The sequence below is a fragment of the Chelonoidis abingdonii genome, chromosome 4, assembly GCF_003597395.2.
Source record: "Chelonoidis abingdonii isolate Lonesome George chromosome 4, CheloAbing_2.0, whole genome shotgun sequence".
Taxonomy (NCBI): Eukaryota; Metazoa; Chordata; order Testudines; family Testudinidae; genus Chelonoidis; species Chelonoidis abingdonii.
The window spans coordinates 27535010-27560513 of NC_133772.1; the positions used below are offsets into that span (position 1 = coordinate 27535010).

General features: G+C 48.5%; 1 protein-coding gene across 1 annotated transcript in view; it reads left to right on the plus strand.

Moving 5' to 3' along the window:
- Positions 1 to 13491: 13491 nt before the first annotated feature.
- Positions 13492 to 25504, plus strand: part of LOC116833501 (lysine-specific demethylase 5B-like) — a 51766-nt gene continuing 39753 nt past the window's right edge. Inside the window, 1 exon segment of the mRNA XM_032795078.2 lies at positions 13492 to 14901. Within this exon segment, the coding sequence (XP_032650969.2) occupies positions 14764 to 14901 (138 nt within the window). The 5' untranslated portion in view covers positions 13492 to 14763.

The window sequence follows — 25504 nt, forward strand, 5'->3', positions numbered from 1 at the left end:
GCTTCAACTGCAGCCAGCTGTGCGTGACAGAGAGGCGCTCGAGGAGTCCTTTCTGGTCCCCTACCAAAGAGCCCACTACTGGGTGCATTATTCAACAGGGGATGTCCGGTGCTACCTCTGCTGGGTGATGGGGCACATCCGGAGGGACTGCCCCTTGGCCCAGCAAGGAGGAGCATCCGGGACCCCCCGAGCCCTGGCAAGGCGCCAGCCCTGTCATCGCCGATGCCCCTGGCTGCCCGGCACCTGAAGCTGCCCCTCCTCCTTCTTGGTCCACCGCTGTGGAGGAAGGTGCGGAGGAGATACCGCCGGGCGTGGGAGAGGGCTCGCCCCAGAGAGAATCCTCCCTCATTCCTGCTACCCTCCCACTGCTTCCCCGAGTCCCTGAGCCATTGCCCTTGTCCCCCAACCCGACTCCTGTTAGTCAGCCCCCGGCTGATGCCATGGAGGGCTGGTCCTTAGTGCAGGGGAAGCGGGGCAAGTGGAAGGCTCGGGCTCCGTTACATCCTTTGGATTCAGAGACCCCCTGGAAGAGCAGGAAGGGGGGCACCAATGACAAGCCTTCCGCTTTGCCCCCTGATGACTCCCGTTCTGTGGTGCCGGCTGGTGACACCATGGCAGCATCAGAAGGTAACACCGCCCCTCCTCCAGGGTCCCTTCCTGTGGAAGACCCCGAGTGAGCCCCTCTCACCCCCTTACCATCTGAAGCCCCTGCGAGCGCCGAGGTGGGCGTCGCTTTGGGTGCTGGTGGGGAGGGCCCTGGGGTGGCGGACGGTGATCTCTCTTCCATTTACAAAGAGATCAAGGCCCTGGGTCTGACCCCAGTCACGCCCTCTGCTGGTGGGCCTCGATCTGAGCGACCTCACCCCGGTCTCCCTGTCCCCGTGTTCCCTTCCCCTGACTGCTGCTTCTGCTCCCGCCTCTGAGGGTCCCCTGGGGTCTTCCATCAGCCCGGCTGCAGGTGGCACCCTGCTGATGGCCACCGAGCCCATTGAGGCGACGCCCGGTGCCCCGCTGCCGGGACTCGATTCCCATGGGTGTCCCTCTTGGGTGTGGAGCGCCCGACCTTCTTCCCGGGCGGAGACCCCATTGACAGCCTTCCATCTCCGGATGCCGTGGCTGAGCCCAGCATCATTGAGGGTCCCCTTCCCACTCCCGAGATCCCTGAACCTGACCAAGAGGGGCCACCTTCAAGTGGCCCAACTGTTGAGGCTCAGGATCCTGCTTCTGCCCCCCTCCCCGATTCTCTTCCTGATCCCTGCCCTGCCCCTACTCCTGTCCCTTGCCCTATCCCTGATGCCAGCCCCGTCCTTGTCCCCTCCACCTCCTGTGTTGCCAGTGCTGCCCCTGGGAATACCCCCCAGGGAGCAGCCTTAGTAGTTTTTCCCTGTCCCGACCCATCAGGGGCTGCTTTTTTCCTTCCACTGCCCCCTGTTGAACCGGGGAATAGGGCAGGCCACGTTGCATCAGCCCACCGGACGCCACGTCAGGGGTCTGCCCCCTGCCTGCCCACCTTGGTGGGCCATGGGGCTGTGACGGGAGCTCCACTGGGGGAAAGTCTTAGATCAGTGACTCCGCCCCCCCATGCGCTGAGGGAGGAGCTGCGAGAGTTCCTCAAGGACGTCCGTGGCTCCCGTAACAAGGTCCAGCTTGCGCTCCAGCGGTAGGGAGATTTCCATCAGATCCTCCGGTCCGCGAGGGACCTCATGGGGGAGGGTAAGAAGACCGGGAAGCAGATTGCCGCAGCCTACCAGCAGGTCCGCTTCTTCCATGACTCTTTACTCACCTACGGGGTAGGTCACGGATTGCTGCGCGGCCTGACGGAGGCGGGATGTTGAGGAGGATCACCCACCTCTCAATGGCACGATCATCTTGGGCCACATAAGACAGGGCCTATAGGATGGGTCTCGCAGGACCAGGTGCTCTGCTTCCTCGGGAGGGTATCTGTGGGTTTTCTGCAGGGACATCCGGATCCGGCCGCTGAAGCTAGCTGGCGGCTGGAGTGGGTCTCTTAGTACCTCTCGTGCAGGCTGCGTGGCGACACCTGTTTCCCGAAACGGCTCAGTGCTGGTCGCAAGGCTGGCCGGCCACTTGCTGGATCCGGTCGCATGGAGGGGATTGGGTTAATGATCAATGGTTACGCCGAATGGCAGAGAGATTGTGTTTATTCAGAGGCATAATATCACCGCTTCTCGGCTCCCCGGATCCTCGTGAGTCCCTGGGTCGGCGGGACTACACATCAGAACGAGACCACTTGGGGAAAGCATGCCTGGCTGACTGCGGACCGTCTCCTGGAAGATCATTGAGCCCATCCAACCTGGTGGACGTTGTGTGACATCACAGGAGAGTCTCGCATTCATTTGTTCCGAGTGGAGGCCATTGGTACGTGCAGCCCAGCTGGACGCATTTACTTACATCTTCACCTTTCACAAGCCATTCGCGTTTGGCCGGCCCTTTCAGATCATCACCATGCCAGTGAACGGCCTCTCTGTGCGTGGAGAGCTCTGGGCAGCCTTGGCATTTAATATATGTGCTAGAGGATACCGGCGCTATATGTGAACTCCTTCCCGGGAGTTCTGGTGGCTGGAAGCGAGGTGCCCTTTACTCGGCGGGGGGTGTGTGGGACTGGGGAAGGTGCGTGCTGGGTTTCGGCGCGCTATACTTAGGCAGCAGGGGAGGGAATGCGGCGATAAGAGTTGAACGGGGGTTTGGACCTGGAGAAGAGGTCTGCTGGGGGCCGAGGATACATCCATCTGCAAGAGGATAGCGGGAGAAGTGGGAGGAGCTCGGCCTCGAAATCAGCCGGGTGCTTTGTCACTGCATTGCTCCTTCGGAGATGATGCGGTCCACTTCTTTCTACACCTCGAGGAGAAAAAGGGGGGAGAGAAACTGTCACCTGCCTGCAATGTGGACGGAGGACGGGACCTCCCGGATCGGTAGAGATGTTGGGAGACAGGGCCATCTAAGGCAACTTTTCTTCCTGGATAACCGATCTATGCTTGCGGACTGTTACATGGGACAATTGGACTGCCGATGTCAACAGGGCGAACACCCAGGGGACCCACCCTAGAAAGCTGCGCAGCTCACTCGGCAAGTGTTCGCGGAAGGCCTTTGGAATGCCAACAATTAATCTCTGGGCATGAGACAGGCTGATTGGAGTTTCCGCGTGTTTGGGAATCTACCGACTGGTAGATCTGGGCCGAGTCTTTGCAGAGCGGGGTCCTCCCTCTCTCGTGCAGGTGAGCTGTGCTCGCCTTATTGCCAAAGAGGGAGGACCTCCGCAACTTACGGAATTGGCGTCCCATCTCGCTCCTCAGCACAGACTACAAAATCATTGCGAAGGCCATCTCGATGCTGCTAGGGTCCGTGCTGGCAGACATGGTCCACCCAGACCAGAACTACACCGTCCGGGGCCGCACAATCTTTGATAACTTGTATCTGGTCTGGGACCTTCTGGAATTAGGGTGTAGGGATGATCTGTCATTCGCCCTCTTGTCCCTGGATCAGGAGAAGGCGTTTGACAGGGTGGACCATGGGTATCTCCTGAGCACTCTGCGAGCGTTCAGCTTTGGACCCTGGTTTGTGAGTTTTCTCCAGGTGCTATATGCTTCTGGGGAGTGTCTGGTCAGGCTCAACTGGACCCTGACTGAGCCGGTCAGCTTCAGGCGGGTAGTGCGGCAGGGGTGTCCCCTCTTGGGTCAGTTGTACGTTCTGGCAATCGAGCCCTTCCTCTGTCTACTCCGCCGGAGGCTGACAGGGTTGGTGCTTCGAGAGCTGGAGCAGTGGCTGGTCCTTTCAGCATATGCCAATGATGTGCTCCTCATGGTCCAGGACCCAGGCGACTTGGTGCAGGTGGAGGCTTGCCAGGCCATCTACTTGGCGGCCTCCTCCACCTGGGTCAACTGGGTCAAACGCTCTGGCCTGGTGGGCGGGGACGGGTGGCAGGTGAGCTCTCTCTCACCCGTGCTTCAGGCCATCTGGTGGAGCGCGGGTCCGCAGCTCTATCTCGGCGTTTACTTTTCTGCCACGCATCCGTCTCCGCCGGAGAACTGGTATGGTTTAGAGGGCAGGGTGACGGAGTGGCTCCGGAAATGGACAGGACTCGAGGAAGGGCACTGGTGCTTAATCAACTGGTCCTATCCATGCTCTAGTACCGGCTCAACACCCTGGTCCCGGCCCCAGGTTTCCTGGCCAACCTCCGGACGGCAATTCTGGAGTTCTTTTGGCCAGGAATGTACTGGGTCCCTGCAGGGGTCCTCCACCTGCCCCTGGAGGAAGGGGGGGCAGGGCCTGAAGTGCCTACACACTCAGATCCATGTCTTCTGCCTCCAGGCCCTGCAGAGAAAAAAATATGGTGCAGGTAGTCAGGCATGGAACATACTGGCGCACGCCTTCCTCCGCCGCTTCCGAGGGCTCCGATACGACCGGCAGCTCTTTTACCTCCATCCGAGAGGTCTTCCGCGAGACCTCTCCGGGCTGCCGGACTTCTACCAAGACCTCCTCCGGACCTGGAAGCTCTTTTCAATGACCAGATCCGTGGCGGCCACCGTGGGGGCTGATCTCCTCGCGGAGCCCCTGCTACACATCCCCCAGCTTCATGTGCAGGTGGCGGAGTCCCCCGCGGTGCGCCGGAGGCTGGTCTTGGCGGGAGTCACCAGGGTCGGAGACCTCCTGGACTACGACCGGGGAGACTGACTGGATGCCCTGACGCTTGCTCAGCTCATGGGGCTCTCCAGACCTTGTACTCCCCAGTGTGTACTTCAGAAGGTGAGGGCTGCTTTGCTGCCCGCTGCTCAGGCCTACCTTGACCGGGTCCTGTGAGAGGACACGCCCCGCCCACCCTCCACCCCAGTCCCCACAGACCTGTTTATTGGACCCAATCAGCCTCTGCCCCATGGACCTCTGCCCCATGGACCCAATCAGCCTCCCCCACCCTTTCACTGCAAGCCGGCTGCATGATGTGCAGCCGGTTCTGTCCAGACCACGCTGAGGAAACATCTGTATATGCTCGTGCTCCACCCTCTTCACTGCCTCCCCTCGCGTCCCACCCCGATACAAAGTGGCGGGAGCTCCTGCCACCTCTTGAGGGTGAGAAGCCCCAGTGGGCCAGCTTATACTCTGCCCTGGTCCCAAAGCCTGCCGGGGATGTCAGTTGGCAGCTCTTTCACGGGGCCGTGAGCACAGGTGTGTACTTGGCATGGTTTATCCCTGTCCCCAACACCTGCCCCTTTTGCGGCATGAAGGAGACCCTGGCGCACATTTATTTAGAGTGCGCCAGGTTGCAGCCCCTGTTCCGCTCCTCTTGGATCTCTTGTTGTGTTTTTAGTTGCACTTTTCCCCTCACATGTTTATCTACACACTCCCCATCCGTGGCCCCACAAAGTCGCGGGATCTCCTTGTCAACCTCCTCTTGGCCCTGGCCAAACTAGCCATCTACAACACCAGGGAGAGAAGGTTGGCCGACAGGATTTCCTGCAACTGTGGGGCCTATTTCTGCTCCTCTGTTCGTTCAGGCATCCGGGCAGAGTTCCTCTGGGCGGCGTCCACTGGCTCCCTTGATGCCTTCGAGGAGCAGTGGGCGTTGTCTGGGATTCTTTGCTTGGTGTCCCCATCAGGTTCCCTTCATTTAGCCCTATGACCTCACTCCCGATCCTGATTTTCTCATTGGTTGTCCCACGCAATTATTTGGTGTCACAGACCTGTGGATCCTCCCCTTAGGCTGGGGGAAGGTCCTTTAGCAGTGGGAAGCTTCGCCCGCCCACTTCCTGGATACCAATAGGACTAGACTCCTGTACCCCACTGGCCTAGGTCAGTGACACTGTATAGGGCAGAAACTGGGGTTGTGCAAAATGAGTTCCCAGCACAATACCCCAAAATTATTCTCACTTTGTTTGGAAACCCAAATTCTTTGACAATGCCATCCATTAACTAGTTTTCAATACTAAACTTCTGGGATGATCCATTATGTTGCACGGCACATACCAGTGGGAGGCAGTGCAGTGAGGTGATGGGTTTTGGAAGTGGGGAGGGACCTGTGATGTGGGATTTGGAGGAATATTTGAATTTTAGTAAAGGTTGACAAACTGCTGAAGGCCCACTACCAAGTAGCCAGAGAATAGCTGCTGAACTCCTGGTGGGTCAGCTAAAGGCCATTAAAACATCTTAAGGATTGAGTGGGACACCCATCTGCTGCAAAGCTCTCCACACCCCTTCCTACATGACCCACTAGGCTTGCCATCATGGTTCAAAGACTGCAGTCCATTCACGATATGCAGCAAAGATCCATGACTTCACCTGTGCAGTTGCTGTGAGTCACACACAACTCAGAGCAGCCAAGCAGCTTGCTCCATAGAGCCAAATAGTAACAGATTAATTTTTAATGTTTCGGCATTGGAGCTTGACCCTGGTGCCAGACACTAGATTTCCCTAGGAGCAGCCCAGTCATAAAAATTGTGTGTTGATCTTCCCTCCATTTTATCTGTAGTTCTGCACAAAAAAAGCATTATAAGAAAGTTGAAACTTTAAGAACAGGTCCTTCTGGTCATTTTTCAAATCTGTTGCTGAAAACAATTAAAAAAAAAAAAGGTTTTCCACTTTCAGGGTTTCAATGGGAAAAGGTAGAAAACAGTAAAAAGGGGAGACGGATGGGTAAGAGGAATGTTACTTTTGCTAACATTTTAATTTTTAAAAATCTTTTTTTTACACTTTTCCATTGGGAAAAAGTAAAAATGTCCCCATTTACCACACTGAAAAAGTGGGAGGAAAGTTAAAATTTGAACTAAAAAAAACTTTTGTCCCATTTTTCAAGTAAAATAGAGATGTTTTCCTCCATTTTCTTTGTGTTTACTTTTCTCTCTTTTTTTCAAGTGCAAGTAAAGTGAAAACCCAAAAGTTAGAATTCAACAAAATTTCAAAATGAAAATTTCAAATACACTGAAAAAAGTTGGTATTTTTCCCTAAAAACTTTTGTCACTGTATAAAATATGGGAGACACTTTATGATATTGTTAAAACCAATATTATAATAAGTCTAAAGTCGAAGTCCAAAGTCTTCAGGGCATCCATTACTGATCATCAGTATGCTGCTGACTGTGTCATCCACACACACACTGAGAATGACCTTCAGTCCATACTGGATTTCCTTGTGCAAGTTTACCAAAGCCTAGGACTCTCACTCAGTATTGAGAAGACTAAGATACTCTATCAGTCTGCTTCAGGCCTTGCACATGACCCACCACAAATTGCCATTGAGGGATAGACTTTGGAGACAGTCAAGCACTTTTGCTACCTCGGTAGCTAACTTTCTCAAAACACAAAAATTGACAGTGAGATCCAGCAAAGGATCCAGTGCGCAAGTACTTCCGTTGGGAAATTGCTCTGATGCATTTCACGGACTCTGACCTATGGCAGGACACCAAGATTCAGGTCTGTAAGACAATTGTTGTTCGTAAACTCCTCTATGGATGCAAAACCTAGGTGACCTATTGACAGCACTGCAAGAGTCTGGAGAGGTACCACCAATGATGCCACCGGAAGCTCCTTCACGTCAAGATTGCTGCACTAACCACAGCATCCTCGCTGAAGCCAGTGTCACCAGCACTGAAGCAATGATCCTCCTGCACAAGCTTCACTGGGCCAGACATTGCGTGCCAACCCAAAAAGAATGGAGACAAGAGGTCTTACATGTGACCACATCACCTGATAATGAAATCCATCTTAAATCTGGGACTTTTCCATTTAGAAGGAGGGGTGGGGATCCAGAGAGACAAAAGATTCCTGTCTTGTGCCAAAGCTATAAAAGGGAGTGCAGCAGAACAAAAGAAGCTGTCAATCATGAGAAAGCCCTTGCTTGCCACCTGAGATGACTGCTGGAACTAACAAGGACTGTACTGGGGGAAAGGATTAGGCCCAGACTAGTAAGGAGTCTAGTCTGTGAAAGAAGCTTATTGGAACATCTCTGAGGGTGAGATACTACCTATAACCAGTTTCTTAATGTAATAGGCTTAGACCTGTGAGTTTTGTTTTATTTTGGTTTGTGATTCACTTTGTTCTGTCTGTTATTATTTGAAACCACTTAAATCCTACTTTTTATACTTAATAAAATCACTTTTATTAATAAACCCAGAGGAAGTGATTAATACCTGGTGGAGCAAACAGTTGTGCATGTCTCTCTATCAGTGTTATAGAGGGTGGACAATTTATGAATTTACCCTGTATAAGCTTTATACGGAGTAAAACGGATTTATTTAGGATTTGGATCCCATTGGGAACTGGGTGTCTGGTTGCTGAAGATAGGTAACCTGCTGAGCTGTTTTCATTTAAAGCCTGCAGCTTTGGGGGCATAGTCCAAACTCCGGGTCTGTGTTTGCAGCAGGCTAGAGTGTCTGGCTCAACAAGACAGGGTTCTGGAAGTCCCAAGCTGATAGGGAAGATGGGCTCAGGTGACAGTCCCAAGGGGGTCTCTGTGACCAAATCCATCACAAAGGTGTAGGCAGAAGGGGGGGGGTAGGCAGCAGGAAGAAGGAACGGGGGAAGGACAGCAGGAATGGGGGAATAGAGGGCAGGCATAGGGAATGTGGGGGGCAGGTGGCTGAAAGGGGGCAGTGGGGAATGTGGGAGATGAGGCAGGCAGCAGGGAATGTGGGAGCAGATAGCGGAAAGGGGGGATGGGACAGGCAGCAGAAAGGGGGAGTGGTCAGCAGGAAAGGGGGAGGGACAGGCAGAAGGAATGGGGAGGACTGGGGAGGCCAGGAAGTAGGAGGGGGGATGGAGGGAAGGAGGCAGGCAGCTGGAAGGGGGAATGAGGGGCAGGCAGGAAGGAATGTGGATGGGGGCAGGTAGTGGGAATGTGGGGGATCAGACAGGACGGAAGGAGGAATGGGTGGAGGGCAGGTAGTGGGAAGGGCATGGGAGGCAGGTAAGTGAATGTGGGGAGGGCAGGCAGCAGGAAGGAGGAATGGGGGGCAGGTTGAGTAAATGGGGAGAGGCCAGGCAGTGGGAAGAGGAGGATACAGGGGGGCAGGCATAGGGGATGTGGGGTCTGGCAGCTGAAAAGGGGGCAATGGGAATGTGGGAGATGGGAGCAGGCAACAGGAAATGGGAGAGCAGGTAGCGGAAACGGGGGGTAGGCAGCAGAAAGGGAGCTGGCAGGCACCGGGAGGAGGGAACTGGGGTAGGAGACAGGCAGCGCCAAGAGGGAACGTGGGCAGACAGAGGACTAGGGGGGACTGGGGAAGCCAGACAGTGCGGGGGGTGGGTGCGAGGGGGCAGAGGCAGAACAGAGACGGTGCGGCTACCAACTGCCCCGCAGTACAGCGACTCCTGTATCGTCCAACTCCGTACCGGCGGTGGGCGGGGCAGGAGCGAGGCTGGCCTGGGGCGGGGCGGGCTGCCCCTCCTCCCACCGAGGCCGCACACGTGTGCTACGTGCAGCGACTGCTGCGCCCCGGGGTCCTAGAACGAGCGTTCTCGCTCTGCATCCGTCCCCGATTGACGGAGCGCCCAGCCCCCGCTGGCTGCCCCGGAGGTCTCAGGGCCCTTTGGCCCAAGCAGAGGGGAGCCTACGCTGCAGGACAGGGGATGGGCTATGTGGAAGGAAGGGAGCATGGGCTTGGGGTTCTGAGGGCATCCACGTTGTGGGGGCGGGGCTCCATGGGCTGTGTGGGATGCTGGGGGTGAGGGCCCCATGGACTGTGTGGGATGTTAGGGGTGGGGGTCCTATGGGTTGTGTGGGATGGAGGAACTTAAGTTGCCTTGGAAATGTTTTCTGGGTTTTGTGTTCTGTGGCCCTTGGAAGGCTGGCATGAGCCCCTCACTTCCCCCCATTGTATAAAACAACATCTTCCATGTGGCATGACCTTGCATGTACAATTACTTTAGGGTCTGGGTGTGTGTCTGATTTTGTGCCCTTACTCCCAGAAAGGCCTCTCCTTGCTTGGCTCTGCAGCAGACTGTGAGCATGTGGCCTGGGGAAAATCTGCTGGACAGCTGGAGCTCCAAAAGCCTTGTCCCTAGCACAGCAGTTCTCAAATTGTGGTTCAGGACCTCAAGTGGGTTGGGACCCTATTTTAATGGGGTCACCAGGGCCAGTATTAGATTTGCTGGGACCCAGGGCTGAAGCTGAAGCCCTAGCTTCAGCCCCATGTGGAACAGCAGGACTCGCACTGCCACCCTCTCTTCCCGCCACCCAGGGTGGCAAGGGCTTGGGCTCTGCCCCCGCCCCCGGGGTCATGTAGTAACTTTGTTGTCAGAATGAATTTTGAGAACCCCCTGCCCTAGCACTATCATGTTGCAGAATCAAAAGTCAAATGTTTGTGCACAGCTTTATGGTATTCCCATTAAGTGAGGATCACATTTTCTGCTGTGGGAGGTGGAAGGAGCAGATAAAAGTTCTGCTTTGGATCGGGGGTCTCTTCTTGTCTTGGGGGAAGGCGCAGACTTTATATGTGGGAGTCCAGCCCAGAAGGAAATGTTGCTCTTATCCCTTTGCAGTTCTTGCTCTGTCAGGGATGTGGCACTTTCTAACCAAATTCTAACTTCTAATTGAATGTTCCCTACCCTACAGGAGAGCACAGTGGCTTCTCTCCTACCTAGAGAGCCTCACAACCTCTTCATCCACAGCTGAGCAGCAGCTCAGGCAGTCCCCTGTTCAGATCCCATCCCCTATTGTTCCAGGGTTTCCTACTACATGCAGGATAGGTGCCTGCATGGGCAGTAGCACTGCTGGTGCTTTCCCTTCTGCCATGTAGCAAGCATGCTGGAAATACATAGTTCAACATTGCTGTGGTTTCCACTTTCCTCACTGCACTGGCTTGAGCCTTTGCAGAGACAATGAAACCGACTGGGGCTCCCCCTGTGACGCTGCCCCAGCCCCTAGCCTATCCCAGAGAACAGAGAGGCTCTTTAAAAAAAAAAGTGCCGATGCTGGGGTGGCTGTCAGCTGTGGCAGATCCCTCCGCAGATGTAAACATACATCATAAAGGGAGAAAAGGTGGCTTGGAGACCCGTGTGGCTTCAGTTGCCTGGATGGAACTAATCCACGGAGACTCCTAGGGAACCCCTTTAGCAGGAGAAGTGAAGGGAATCTGTAATTGCAACTGTCCCTAAAGTAAACACTTCCCAAAAGAAAGAAAAACCATGAACAAAGTCAGCCACCATTGTTCACTCAAATAGAGAGAAATGCTACCAATGTTGTCATAGATTCATATGCCTTAATGGAGTACAGTCCTTATAAATCAAGGAGATGGCTGCCTCTCAGAACTAAAGATTCTTCTGCAAAGTCTTTCAGCAGCAGTCTGTTGCAATTATAGTCATTTAAAACTAAATGACCAAATGGGACTCTTACCAAAAACAGAATGAGGGATCAAAAATGGAATACAAAGTACAGTGCAAGCCCCAGAGAGGAGGAGTGCAACCAGTGTGAGGGAGGACAGTGAAACAGAGAGGTGCTTTCTGCTCTCTATCCAGATTACAGGGAGTGCAAAAAACAAGAAAACAAAGCCCCTCAAATGATCAGAACTGAGAGGACATTCCATTAAAACATGATGAAGAAAAACTGTATATATTCCGGGGGAAGGAGGGGAGAGATTAGCAAGCCCACACTACACAATGGACAATAATGACAAATAAACATTTTACCCAGAGCAGACATATTGTATGCCAGAAACTACATTTTGCAAGTCAAGTGTAATTTGTGATTCCAGTTCCAAATTTTGCTTCGTATTGGCTCTAATGTCTGTTTTAGAGGACTAATTCTTTGGGGCCAGGGACCATATCTTTCTTCAAGTTTCATACAATCATAGAAACGTTAGACTGGAGGGGACTTTGAGGAGTCACCAAGTCTAGCCCCTGCACTGTGGCAAGACCAAGTAAACCTAAATCATCCCTGACAGGTGTTTTTGCAACCTGTTTTTTAAAAACCTCCAATTATGGAGATTCCACAACTTCCCTTCAAAGTCTATTCCAGAGCTTAACCACCTTTTTAGTTAGATAGTGTTTCCTAATATCTAACCTAACTCTCCCTTGCTGCAAACTAATCCCATTACTTCTTGTCCTACCTTCAGCGGACATGGAGCACAGTTAGCTACTGTTCTCTTTATAACAGCCCTTAAATGTATTTGAAGGCTATCATGTTCTCCCTCAGTCTTCTTTCCTCAAGGCTGAACATGTCCAGTTTTTTAAATCTTTCCTCATAAGACAGGTATTCTAAAGATTTTATCATATTTGTTGCTATCCTCTGGACTCTCTCCAATTTGTTCATATCTTCCTAAAGTGTAGTGTCCAGAATTGGACACAGTACTCCAGCTGGGACCTCAGCAGTGCCAAGTAGAGTGCGACAGTTACCTCCTGTGTCTTACATACAACACTCCTGTTAATACACCACAGAATGCTTTTTGAAGCTGCATCACATTGTTGACTCATATTCAATTTTTGACCTATTATTACCTCCAGATCCTTTTCAGCAGTACCACCACATGGCCAATTATTCCCTATTTTGTAGTTGTGCAGTTGATGTTTCTTTCCTAAGTGAAGTACCTTGCACGTGTCTTGTTGAATTCAGACCTATTCTCCAATTTGTCAAGATCGTTTAAAATTCTAATCAAGTATCAGAGGGGTAGCCGTGTTAGTCTAGATCTGTAAAGGCAGCAAAGAGTCCTGTGGCACCTTATATACTAACAGACGTATTGTAGCATGAGCTTTCGTGGGTGAATACCCAGTTCATCGGATGCATGCATGTCATGCATCCAACAAAACGGGTATTCACCCATGAAAGCTCATGCTCCAATACGTCTGTTAGTCTGTAAGGTGCCACAGGACTCTTTGCTGCTTTTAAATTCTAATGCTATCCTCCAAAGTTTTTGTAGCCTCTGCCATCTTGGTGTCAGCTGCAGATTTTATAAACATACTCTGCACTCTATTATCCGTGTCATTAATGAAAATATTGAATAGTACCAAATCTGGGACTGACCCCTGCGGTAACCCATTAGATCAGGGGTCGGCAACCTTTCAGAAGTGATGTGCTGAGTCTTCATTGTTTCACTCTAATTTAAGGTTTCGCGTGCCAGTAATACATTTTAACATTTTAGAAGGTCTGTTTCTATAAGTCTATAATACATAACTAAACTATTGTTATATGTAAAGTAAATAAGGTTTTTAAAATGTTTAAGAAGCTTCATTAAAATTAAATTAGAATGCAGAGCCTCCCATTCTGGTAGCCAGGACCAGGGCAGCGTGAGTGCCACTGAAAATCAGCTTGTGTGCCGCCTTTGGCACCTGTGCCATAGGTTTCCTACCCCTGCATTAGATGCTCCTTCCCAGTTTGACACTGAATCATTCATAACTACTCTTTGAATATGGTCTTTCAACCAGTTGTGCACCCACCTTAGGGAAATGTGGTCTAATAAAATTATAATAGTTTGCTTATTGCCAAAAGCGTTACTGAAATCAAGATATATCACATCTACTGCTTCCCATGACCAGAAGTTCCTTTTACTAGTGTGTCTCATTTCTCTCTAGAATTGTGGCCTTGTCTACACAGGCAAGTTGCACCAGTTTAGCTTAAATCATTTTTAAAACCGATTTCATTAAACTGGTGCAAACCCCTGCATGGCACTTATTTCAGTTTAAGAATAGCTTATTTGGGTTTACCTAGAAGTTCTTAATCAGTGTAAACTAAACTAAAGAAAGCCACTTTAGTAGGAGTATCCACACTTGATGTTTGTACTGGTTTAACTAAAACAGTTTAAATTTACATCTTAGGCCAAGTCTACACTATCACTTACTTTGGTATAATTTACGTCACTCAGAGTGTGAATCCTCCCCCTCACCCCCGAAGTGATGTAAATTACACTGACTTAAGCACTGGTATGGACAGTGCTATGTCGAAACAGCTACTGCTGCTTGTGGGGCTGGCATAGAGCATCTTCACCAGAAACACTGCAGCTGTGCCAATATAGTGCTTCTAATGTAGACTAGCCCTTTCTTCTTTACGTAGCCCTTACACTATTAGAAGCAGGCTCCTAATCTTTCCTGGGTTTGGGTGAGTCTATGCCTGTCATATTGATAGTTTGTCTCTCTCACCTACAGAAGTTGGTCCAATAAAAGATATTTCCTCATCCACCTTGTCTCTCTAATAGCAGGGAAAAAAAATCAGATATCTGGGAAAAACTGAACTCCAGGTAGAAGCAAAAGAAATTAAACCCTGCATAAGGATTGCGAGTAGCCCCGGAGATATGTGTCCTGCACTCTGTGTTGTGGAAAGAACCCCAGGGATGGATAACAAATGGGTCGGAGTGACCATGATCTTGGGCCCCTAGTTATAGCGACCAGGGCCTCTTTTAGGGAATTATTTAATATTGCATCAAACACTGGAAATCGAGGGGCTTCTAATTTTTATAACCCTAGTAGCTTGTATTCTAATGTAGGCAACAGAGCCCCGTCTCCAACAGACCACGTGTACCTGTGAGTTCTCTCTCTGTAAGAGAGGGGCCTTGATGGGGGTTGTGAGCACCAGACACCGCATGACCTGCGGCTGGGAAACCGAGGCCCAATGGGGGCGCCACATGGGGGCGCGGGAGCCTCTGGGGCACGCTCTTTCCCCCAGGCGGAGGGGCAGGGGGTTCGCCACGGCGCCCGGCCAGCCGGACTCTTTTCTCTCCCGACTCGGCGGAGGTGCACGGCCCGTTCTGGCGGCGCTCGGCGACCAGCGTCTGTTAGAGGATTGTTTGGAGGCAGCTAGCTGAGGAGCTGCCGGTGCCCTAGCCCGGCCATGGCCGAGTTCTTGCCGCCGCCCGAGTGCCCCGTGTTCGAGCCCAGCTGGGAGGAGTTCGCCGACCCCTTCGCCTTCATCCACAAGATCCGACCCATCGCCGAGCAAACCGGCATCTGCAAGGTGCGGCCGCCGCCGGTGAGTGCCCAGGGCCCAGCGCTGCCGCATGGCGCCGCCAGCGGAGCGGCCCTTTGTGCGCGGGCTGCGGTGGGACCCTGGGGTCTGGGAGGGAGGGAAGCCGAGCCGAGCTGGGGAGTCACCTTCAGGCCCGGCCCGCTGGACCCAGCGCAGGGCTCCGGCTGGCGGAGAGGCTCGACCGGACAGAGCGGGGGACGCTTTCCGGCCCCGCCGAGGAGCCCGCGCTCTGCACAGCCCCACGCGTGTCGGAGAAGTGTCCTCCCGTTGGCGGCTCGCGGCAGGGCCGCGGCCCGTGGAGGGGTTGGGCCCCGGAGCACAGCCGTCTGGAGAGCGGTTGTGAGGCGAACCCCCAGCTGAAGCGAGCCGAGCGGTGGGAGCTCCTCAGTCCTGCCTCAGAGAGCAGGGCCGGGCGAACTGGCCTGCGGCCCGAGACAGCCCCTTTCCGTTCAGCCTCCCGCTTGGAACAGTGAAAGTGACTCGAGAGCCTTTGTTTTCATACCTGCCGAGAGAGCGGAGCTCATGCCAGGGAGGAAGGGCTCCGCTTTCACCCCTTGTGAGTAGCCAGGCTTGGACGGGCAGACTTGTACCGCTGCTTCGAGCGTTTATCTACGAAAGTTTCACCTCGGCCAGATTCCTGGTGATTGAACCGCTGCTTCTAGTGGATCTGGAGCAGTCACTATGTACAGACCTAAATGAGGCAGCTTGTTGGGTGTTGCCCTCCATGTTGGCATTGTAGTGTGCTAGGGCTAGCCGTAGCTTCCTTTCTTTGCCTTTTTCCGAGTCCAGAGTGGCATTTCTGTGGCTATACTAGAGGTTTGGTTTAGTTTTTAATACAGTTATCCATTCTTTTAACTTGAACAACATGTATTCAGCACAGAATTTTAAATTGTATCTTTTTTTTTTTGAATCATAGGCAGACATGACCACCATTTTAGAATGCAATACATAGTGGGAAAAGTAGTACGTTTTTATCACCTATATACATATAAACTGGCACTATAACATGCCACAAAATGAGCCTGTAATGTCATTTTTTTAATTGAATAGTTAACATTTCCCAAATTGTATTGGTTATAGTTAGTCTAAAAAAGCTTGACCTATAGTTCTAGTTATAATCCTTGTTTTTATGTAAAACAGTGAACTAGAATTACTTTGAGGAAGGTCTTGTTGAATAAAGATTTAGCTTGATAAATGTGGGCATACATGGTCTTTATTTTGAGAAAAGTGTTCTTATCCTAAAGGATAAGGTGGTACAGGTATCTTGAAATAGTTAATATGACAATAAGAATGCTACCCTGTTTATTTAAGTGATGAAAAGAGTTAAATCTTCTCCAGTAAGAGGTGAGGATAAAGACACATTTTTGTATACTTAATTTCTCTGCACTCTGAGTATCACTTCTGAAATTAAGTGTCCAGAGTTATGTTTCAGTCCAACTTTTTGATCGTACACTTGGAATTCTTAAACATATTGAATTGAAATAAAATGAAGTAACTTGCTGTATTTTACACAGTGAGACTTTAAATGTTCATAATCAGATTGAGTAAAATAAGCTGCATCATACAGTAAGATTACAGATAATAGTCTGTTGGAAGAGTTCCCACAACATGCGATTGCATGCCTGCATGCACACCCACACACTTCTTAACTCACTGAGTAGTGGAAAAAGGGCAAAAATGTGTATTACCTGTGTGCTGTGAAGCGAAGTGCTGACTTCATAGTTGAGGTTATAAAACCATCTTCATTATCCCCCCCAATTTTGAACCTCTCCTTTTGTGTAGAATAATTCTCTCTGGATGGGATATGATCAACTGTGGTTTTCAGCAACTGATCAGAACTGACTTTTTATATACCCCTTTCAAAGAACCCCTCTTCAAAACTAATTTATGTGCTGTTTGCTTGCTAGTATAGAACAAAATTAATAGTAAATGGTTTCTTAAAAGCTATGCTCCTTAATGGGGAAATCAGAAATGATTGGGACCTCTACAGGCTAAAATAATTAAATGCACCTTTGTCCCCTTGCCAAGGAAAGATACATTTTCAGTTATCTAACCCCTCCGTCCCCCCCCCCCCAAAAAAAACCCCACACCAAAAAAGCAAAATCTGACTGATATTGATTTTATATGAATGACCATATATTTCACTGGCTTTTTGATGGGAGTTCTTTGAGGGGATCAGCAAACGTGGACAAAGGTGATCCAATGCATACAGTGTACTTGGATTTTCAGAAAACATTTGACGAGGTCCCTCACCAAAGGCTTTTAGGCAAACTAAGCAGTTGTTGGGTAAGAGGGAAGGTCCTCTCATGGATCAGTAACCAGTTAAAATACAAGAAACAAAGGGTAGGTGTAAATGGCCATTTTTCAGAATTGAGAGAGGTAAAAAAAAGTATCTCCCAGGAATCTATACTGTGGCTAGTGTTCAACATATTCATAAATGAACTGGAAAAAAAGGGTGAACAGTGAGGTAGCAAAATTTTGTAGATGATACAAAATTACTCAAGATAGTTAAGTTGTAAGCAGACTGTGAAGAGTTAAAGGGATCTCACAAAACTGGGTGACCGGGCAACAAAATGGCAGGTGACATTCAGTGTTCATTTATGCAATGTAATACATATTGGAAAATATTGTCCCAACTATAAATACAAAATGATGTGGTGTAAATTAGCTGTTACCACTCAAGAAAGAGCTCTTGGACTAATTGTGGATAGTTCTCTGAAAACATCTACTCAATATGCAGTGGCGTTCAAAAAAGCTAACTATGTTAGGAACCTCTAGAAAAAGGATAGGTATCATAATGCTTGTATATAAATCCACACTACGCCTATATCTTGACTATTGTGTGCATATATGCTGATCTCAAAAAAGGTGTATTAGAGAGGGCAACAAAATGATTAGAGGTATAGAACAGCTTCCCTATGAAGAGAGATTAAAAAGACCTGGAATATTCAGCTTGGGGAAAAAAGACAGTAGGGGGTGAGGAATATGTTAGAGGCCTATAAAATCATGAATGGTGTGGAGAAAGTGAATAATGAAGTGTTATTTCCCCCTTCACATAACACAAGAATTGGGGGTCACCTGGTGACATTAATAGGCTGTAGGTTTAAACCAACCAAAAGGAAGTACTACTTCACAGGGCATGGTCAACCTGTGGAACTCATTGCCAGAGGATGTTGTGCAGGCCAAAAGTATAACTTGGTTCAGAAAAGAATTAGATAAGTTAATTGCTATTAGCCAAGATAGTTAGGGATACAACCCTGTGCTCCCCCTAATCCTCTGACTGCCAGATCCTGGGACTGATCACTTGATGATTGTCCTGTTCATTTCCTTTAAAACATTTGGTACTGGTCACTGTAGGAAGACAGGACACTGGGCTAGTTGGACCATCGGTATGTATATTCTTATGTTCTTAATGTACGTACTTAGAGCCAGGTTGAGAACAGTGGGAGGTCCTGGTGTGGAACACTTCATGCCTAAATGGAAGCTGCGCCTTCATGAAAGTCTGGCCCCCATAGCTGTTGTTTATCCTAGATACTTGAGCCAGTCAGAATACTAGTAGTACAATGTGCCCACACTATTTTAAGGCTTGCGTAAATTCCTATAAAGTCTCTATTCAATGCTATTTCTAGTCCTTTCTCTCAAAATAGAGTCTGGATGAATGCTTATTCCTAGCTCTTCCTGAGAAAGTACCGAAGCATTTGAAAAGCTATCTGTTCCTGGTTTACAGTAGCGTCAGCATGATCCTGCTGATCTCAGAAGTAATAGGATGAGGAAGAATGTTTCCCCTTAAAACCAGAATATTTGTTAGGCTTTGTTGATGTTATTCTTTACTTTGGCTGCTTGCATCACAGCATCCCCCACAGTAGATTTGCCCACTCCAAATTGATTCCCGACTGACTAGTAGCTGTCTGGCATTGCAGGCTTCCAAAGGGCTATTGCCACTCGCTTCTCAACTGTGAGGGCTGCTCTCATCTTGGTATTCTGGCGTTTCAGGGCAGGGGAAAGTAAGTCACAAAAGTTCCATAAAAGTGCCCTTACGTGTGCGAAAGTTTCGCAGCCACTGGGAATCATCCCACGCCTGCAACACTATGCAGTCCTACCAGTCTGTGCTTGTTTCCTGTGCCCAAAATTGGCGTTCAATGGCTAGAACTTGCCCCATTACCAGCATGATCTCCAAAGCGCCAGGGCCTGCAGTTTGAGAGACTTCTGTGTCCATGTCCTCATCGCTCTCGTCGCCGCGCTGCTGTAGCCGCCGCCTCCTCACCTGGTTTTCCAGGTACTGGTTCAGCATAAACTGCACGAGAATGCGCGAGGTGTTTACAACGTCCATGATAGCTGTCTTGAGCTGGGCAGGCTCCATGCTTGCCATGGTATGGCATCTACCCAGTTCATCAAGGAAAAAAGGCGCAAAACGGTTGTCTGCTGCTGCTTTCACAGAGGGAGGGGTGAGGCTGTACCCAGAACCACCAGCGACAATGTTTTTTGCCCCATCAGGCACTGGGATCTCCTACCCAGAATTCCAATGGACGAGGGAGACTGCGGGAACTGTGGGATCGCTATGGGATAGCTACTCACAGTGCAACGCTCCGGAAATCGACGCTAGCTTCGGTACATGGACACACACCGCCGAATTAGTGTGTTTAGTGTGGCCACATGCACTTGACTTTATACAGTCTGTTTCCAAATACCAGTTTCTGTAAAATCAGAATAATCCCATAGTGTAGACATACCCATAGAGATTAACAAATTTATTTGGGCATAAACTTTTGTGGGCTAGAACCCACTTCATCAGATGCATGGAGTGGAAAATACAGGAGCAGGTATAAATATATGAAAAGAAGTTAGTTGCCTTATCAAGTGTGAAGTCAGTTTAACGAGACATATCAATTAACAACAGGATACCGAGGGAGGAAAAATAACTTTTGAACTGGTTATGAGATTGGCCCATTTCAGACAGTTGATAAGAAGGTGTGAGTAACAGTAGGGGGAAATTAGTATTGGGGGAAATTAGGTTTAGGTTTTGTAATTACCCAACCACTCCCAGTCTTTATTCAGGCCTAATCTGATGGTGTCCAGTTTGCAGATTAATTCCAGTTCTACAGTTTCACGTTGGAGTCTGTTTTTGAAATTTGAAGTTACTCGCATGGCCCCACAGTATGCCAACTTTTTTATGGCTGACTTAGAACAATGCTTCCTCAGCCCTCATTCCCTTTTGCCCCTACTTCTACTTGAGCTACATTGATGACATCTTCATTATCTGGACCTATGGGAAAGGAGGCCCTTGAGAAATTCCACAAAGATTTCAAACAATTTCCACTCCACCATCAACCTCAGCCTGGATTGGTCCACTTCCTAGACCAGGGGTCGGCAGCCTTTCAGAAGTGGTATGCCAAGTCTTCATTTATTCACTCTAATTTAAGGTTTTGTGTTCCAGTAATACATTTTAACATTTATAGAAGGTCTTTCTATAAGTCTATAATATATAACTAAACTATTGTTGTATGTAAAGTAAATGTTTAAGAAGCTTCATTAAAATTAAATTAAAATGCAGAGCCCTGGACCAGTGGCCAGGACCAAGGCAGAGTGAGTGCCACTGAAAATCAGCTTGCGTGCTGCCTTTGGCACGCGTGCCATAGGTTGCCTACCCCTGTCCTAGACACTACAGTGCTAATAAGCCATGGTCACATAAACACGATCCTATACCATAAACCTACTGATGGCTATACTTACCTACATGCCTCCAGCTTTCATCCAGACCACATCACACGACCCATTGTCTACAGCCAAGCTCTAAGATACAACTGCATTTGCTCTCTCTGTTTGGGATCGAACACCTACAGGATCTTTATCAAGAGTTCTTAAAACTACAGTACCCACCTGGTGAAGTGAAGAAACAGACTGATAGAGCCCGAAGAGTACCCAGAAGTCACGTACTACAAGACAGGCCCAACAAAGAAAGTAACAGAACGCCACTGGCTGTCACCTACAGCTCCCAACTAAAACCTCTCCAGCGCATCATGAAGGATCTACAAGCTATCCTGAAGGATGATCCCTCACTCTTACAGACCCTCGGGGACAGGACAGGCCTCCCTTACAGACACCCTCCAACCTGAAGCAAATACTCACTAGCAACTATACACCACACAACAAAAACACCAACCCAGGAACCAAACCCTGCAACAAACTCTGGTGCCAATTCTGCCCACATATCTATTCAAGGGACATCATAGAATATCAAGGTTGGAAGGGCTCTCAGGAGGTCATCTAGTCCAACCCCCTGCTCAAAGCAGGACCAATACCCAACTAAATCATCCTAACCAGGGCTTCGTCAAGCCTGACCTTAAAAAAACTCTAAGGAGGGTGTCAAGGTTCCTTCCCCACTCTGGACTTTAGAGTACAGATATGAGGACCTGAATGTGAACCCCTAAACTGAATTGCCAGCTTAGATCTGGTTTTGCTGCCACCACTCCCAAGTACTAACTCTCTTCCCTGGATAGTCTTGAGAAACTTCTTCATCAAGTTCCTGGTAAAACACCAATCCAGCCCCTTGGATCTTAACACAAGGAGAATTTAACCATACCTTTCCTTTCAAATTGAATTCGAATTGCTATATTTCTTATTTGTTTCTTATTTCTCACTGTAGCACTAATTCCTGCAGTACACATAGTGGTGTAACTCTTTACAAAATGTGATGTCTAAGAGGAGGAAAAGCAGAGAGAGAGTATTCATGGAGGTGCACTGGTACACAAACAACGATTCAGACTTGGTTGAAGAGGTATGAAATAAGATTAATTATCAACAAAAGCTAGGACAATAATCTTAAATTAATGAAAAGGAAGGACAAGGAAATGATTCAAAATATATAAGGAATGAGAGGGAAATGCAAAGAGCAGACTGACAATTGCAGTCAGAGTTGCTTAACAAATAAAGGCCCAACAAAAATGACTTCTGAAAACTAGCCTCTGAACCACCTCCCCAAAACCATGGCATCAGTCAGGACAATAACAGTAATTGGACTGTACTCTAATCCTCAGCTCTTCTTTGAACCACCTATAATTTATCAACATCCTTCAATTGTGAGCACTGAAAAGGATACACTGTAGCAGTGCCAAACACAGAAGTAAAATAACTTCTCTATTCCTATTCCAGATTCCCCTGTTTATGCAGCACGGGGCTGCATTAGCTTTTTTGGCCACACTGTGAACTCATATTCAGTTGATTATCCACCACAACCCCCAATCTTTTTTGGAGTCAGTGCTTCCCAGGATAGACTTCCCCCATCCTGTAAATATGGCCTACGTTCTTTGTTCCTAGATGGATTAATTTACATTTAGATGTATTAAAGCACATATTGTTTGCTTGTGCCCAGTTTACCAAGTGATCTAGGTCACTCTGAATCAGTGACCTGTCCCCTTCATTATTTACCATTCCCCAAATGTTTGTGTCCTCTATAATTTTATCAAAGATGATTTTATATTTTCTTCCAGGTCACTGATAGCCATGTTAAATAGCATAGAGCCAAGAAACAATCCCTGAAGGACCCCACTAGAAACACACACATGCTTGATTTCCTATTTGTTGTTACATACCGAGACCAAACAGTTAGCCAGTTTTTATTCCATTTTGTGTGTGCCAAGTTAATTTTATATTGTTCTAAGTCATTTGTTTTTTAAATCAATACGTCGTATGGTATCGGGTCAGATGCCTTACAGAAGTTTATAAGTGTGTTTACGTCAACACTATGAGCTTTATGAACCAAATTTGTAATCTTATCACAAAAAGACATCGTTAGTTTGACAGGATCCATTTTCCGTAAACCAATTTTGATTGCCATTAATTACATTACCCTCCTTTAATTCTTTATAATCGAGTCCTGTATCAGCTGGTCCATTATCTTGCCCAGGACTGATGTCAAACAGACAGGCCTATAAATAACTGGGTAATATTGTTTACCCTTTTTAAATATTAGCCAACATTAGCTTTCTTCCAGTCCACCGGAACTTCCCTAGTGCTCCAAGACTTATTAAAAATCAACATTAATGGTCCAGTGACCTCCTCAGACAGTTCTTTTAAAATTACTGGGTACAAGTTATCTGGACTTGCTGATTTATAAATGTCTAGTAGCTTCTCTTTAAGATCCTCCAGAGATACTCCCCTCCTCTTGTACAAGTTACTTTTTTAATGTCAGAGCTGAACTGCAAGATAGTTAATGTATAATGTTACCTCTTGGTCTTCCCGTTGCACCTCATATTTTTGCATCATTTCCTTGTTCTTCTACTGGAATTGGTCCTTTCTTTTCAGTAATTTAAGATTCTTATCCTGCCATTCAATGACCCTTATTTTATACTCCTCCAACAAAGATTGAATCCTTCTTTGTGTAGCAATGCACCTCCATGACTAAACTCTCTCTGCTTTTCCTCCTCTTAGACCTCATATTTTGTAAAGCATTGCACCCCTGTAGATAGTCAATCTGTGCTGCAATGATACTGTTCTTAAACATCAAAACACCGCAAAGTGCCTCTACTAGCAAATCCATATTATCCAGCTTATAACTCCACCACATGAATGCCAAATTTTAAAATAACCTACTCCTTAAATGATGACAGGTTTCAGAGTGGTAGCCATGTTGGTCTGTATTACCAAAAACAATGAGGAGTCCTCGTGGCACCTTACAGACTAACAAATTTATTTGGGCATAAGCTTTTGTGGGCTAGAACCCACTTCATCAGATGCATGGAGTGGAAAATACAGGAGCAGGTATAAATACATGGAAAGAAGTTAGTTGCCTTACCAAGTGTGAAGTAAGTCTAACGAGACACATCAATTAACATCAGGATACCAAGGGAGGAAAAATAACTTTTGAACTGGTAATGAGAGTGGCCCATTTCAGACAGCTGACAAGAAGGTGTGAGTAACAGTAGGGGGAAATTAGTATTGGGGGAAATTAGGTTTAGGTTTTGTAATGACCCAACCACTCCCAGCCTTTTATTCAGGCCAATCTGATGGTAGCTAGTTGGCAAATTAATTCCAGTTCTGCAGTTTCACATTGGAGTTTGTTTTTGAAGGTTTTTTGTTGAAGAACTGCCACTTTTAAGTCTGTTAAGTGACCAGGGAGACTGAAGTGTTCTCCTGCTGGTTTTTGAATGTTATGACGCCTGACATCAGATTTGTGTATATTTATTCTTTTGCATAGAGGCTTGCCATGTACATTGGCCAAACTGGACAAGGGGCATTGCTGGCACATGATGGCATATATCACATTGGTAGATGTGCAAGTGAATGAGCCCGATGGTGTGGCTGATGTGGTTAGGTTTTCAGATGTAGTTAGGCACCTAGTGGGATTCCAGAAGCACCTTATTTACATTGAAAATCAATGGGAGTTAGGCAGCTAATTTGCTCTGGCACTTCTGTAAATTGAAGTAGGTGTTTTTGTCTCTCTCTCTCTTAAAGTGCTTGGATACCTTTGTAAATCTGGCTTATAGCCCCCAGTCTTCTGGGTTGAATGTGGATTTCCAGAGGGCATCTAGTTCCTCTGTATCATGCAAGGATTGTAGATTGCACTGGCCTTGAACATCTCAAGTAATGATGGTTCTTCGAGTGCTTACTCATATTGATTCCAATTAGCTGTGCGAACGCTGTGTGCACAATCGTCAGAGGATTTTTACCCTAGCAACACTTGGTGGGTCAGCTGAGGTGCCCCCTGGAGTGGCACCTTTATGGCGCCGGATATATGCCCCTGCTGACCCAGCGCCCCCTCAGTTCCTTCTTACCACCCGTGACGGTCGTTGGAACTGTGGAGCATAGCATAGTTGATCTCCACATCCCTAGCGTTCCTCATTGTATTATAGACAGTTGTTTAGAGTAGTTGTAAATAGTTTTTTTTTTTTTGTAGTTATAGTGTACTTATTAGAGAGTTTGTATATAGCAGGGGTCGGTAACCTTTCAGAAGTGGTGTGCCAAGTCTTCATTCACACTCATTCATGTGTGCCATAGGTTGCCTACCCCGGTATATAGTCTAGTTAGTACTTGGAGGAAACAGGGTTCATCCTCTTCCCTCCTCTCCGGTACCAGGGCCCATGCCCACGTCTCCAGGTTTTAAACTTGGCTTGGCCTGTCTCAAGCCAATGCCTACGGGAGACCCCCACGACTCCTGCTTGAAGTGCTTGGGGGAATCGCATCAACCAGATAAGTGTCACATTTGTAAGGCTTTTCAAGCCTCAAACAAAAAAGGAGCGTGACTTTCATTTAAAACAGCTCCTAATGGAAGTGGTGCTTAGCCTGGTGCCTTCGGCACTGCGCGCAGACCAGACAGTACAGTCGCGACATCATTTGCTGACTCCGCGGCCCAAGAAGCAGCACAAACCATCTGCTGCTTCTATACAGTTGCAGACACCGCCTGTGGCCCCATTGGAGCAACAGCCTGGACCGGCACCACCGATTCTGGCGCCACAAGGGCTGTTGAGTCTGGTGCACACAAGCTCCCCGGTGCATACCGTGGTTGAGCTCGGCCTGCCGTCCACTCCGGAGACCTTCTCGTCCACTCCGGAGACCTTCTCCACCACTCACAACCTGATCGCGCTAACGGATCTTGGACCGCCTCAGCCCC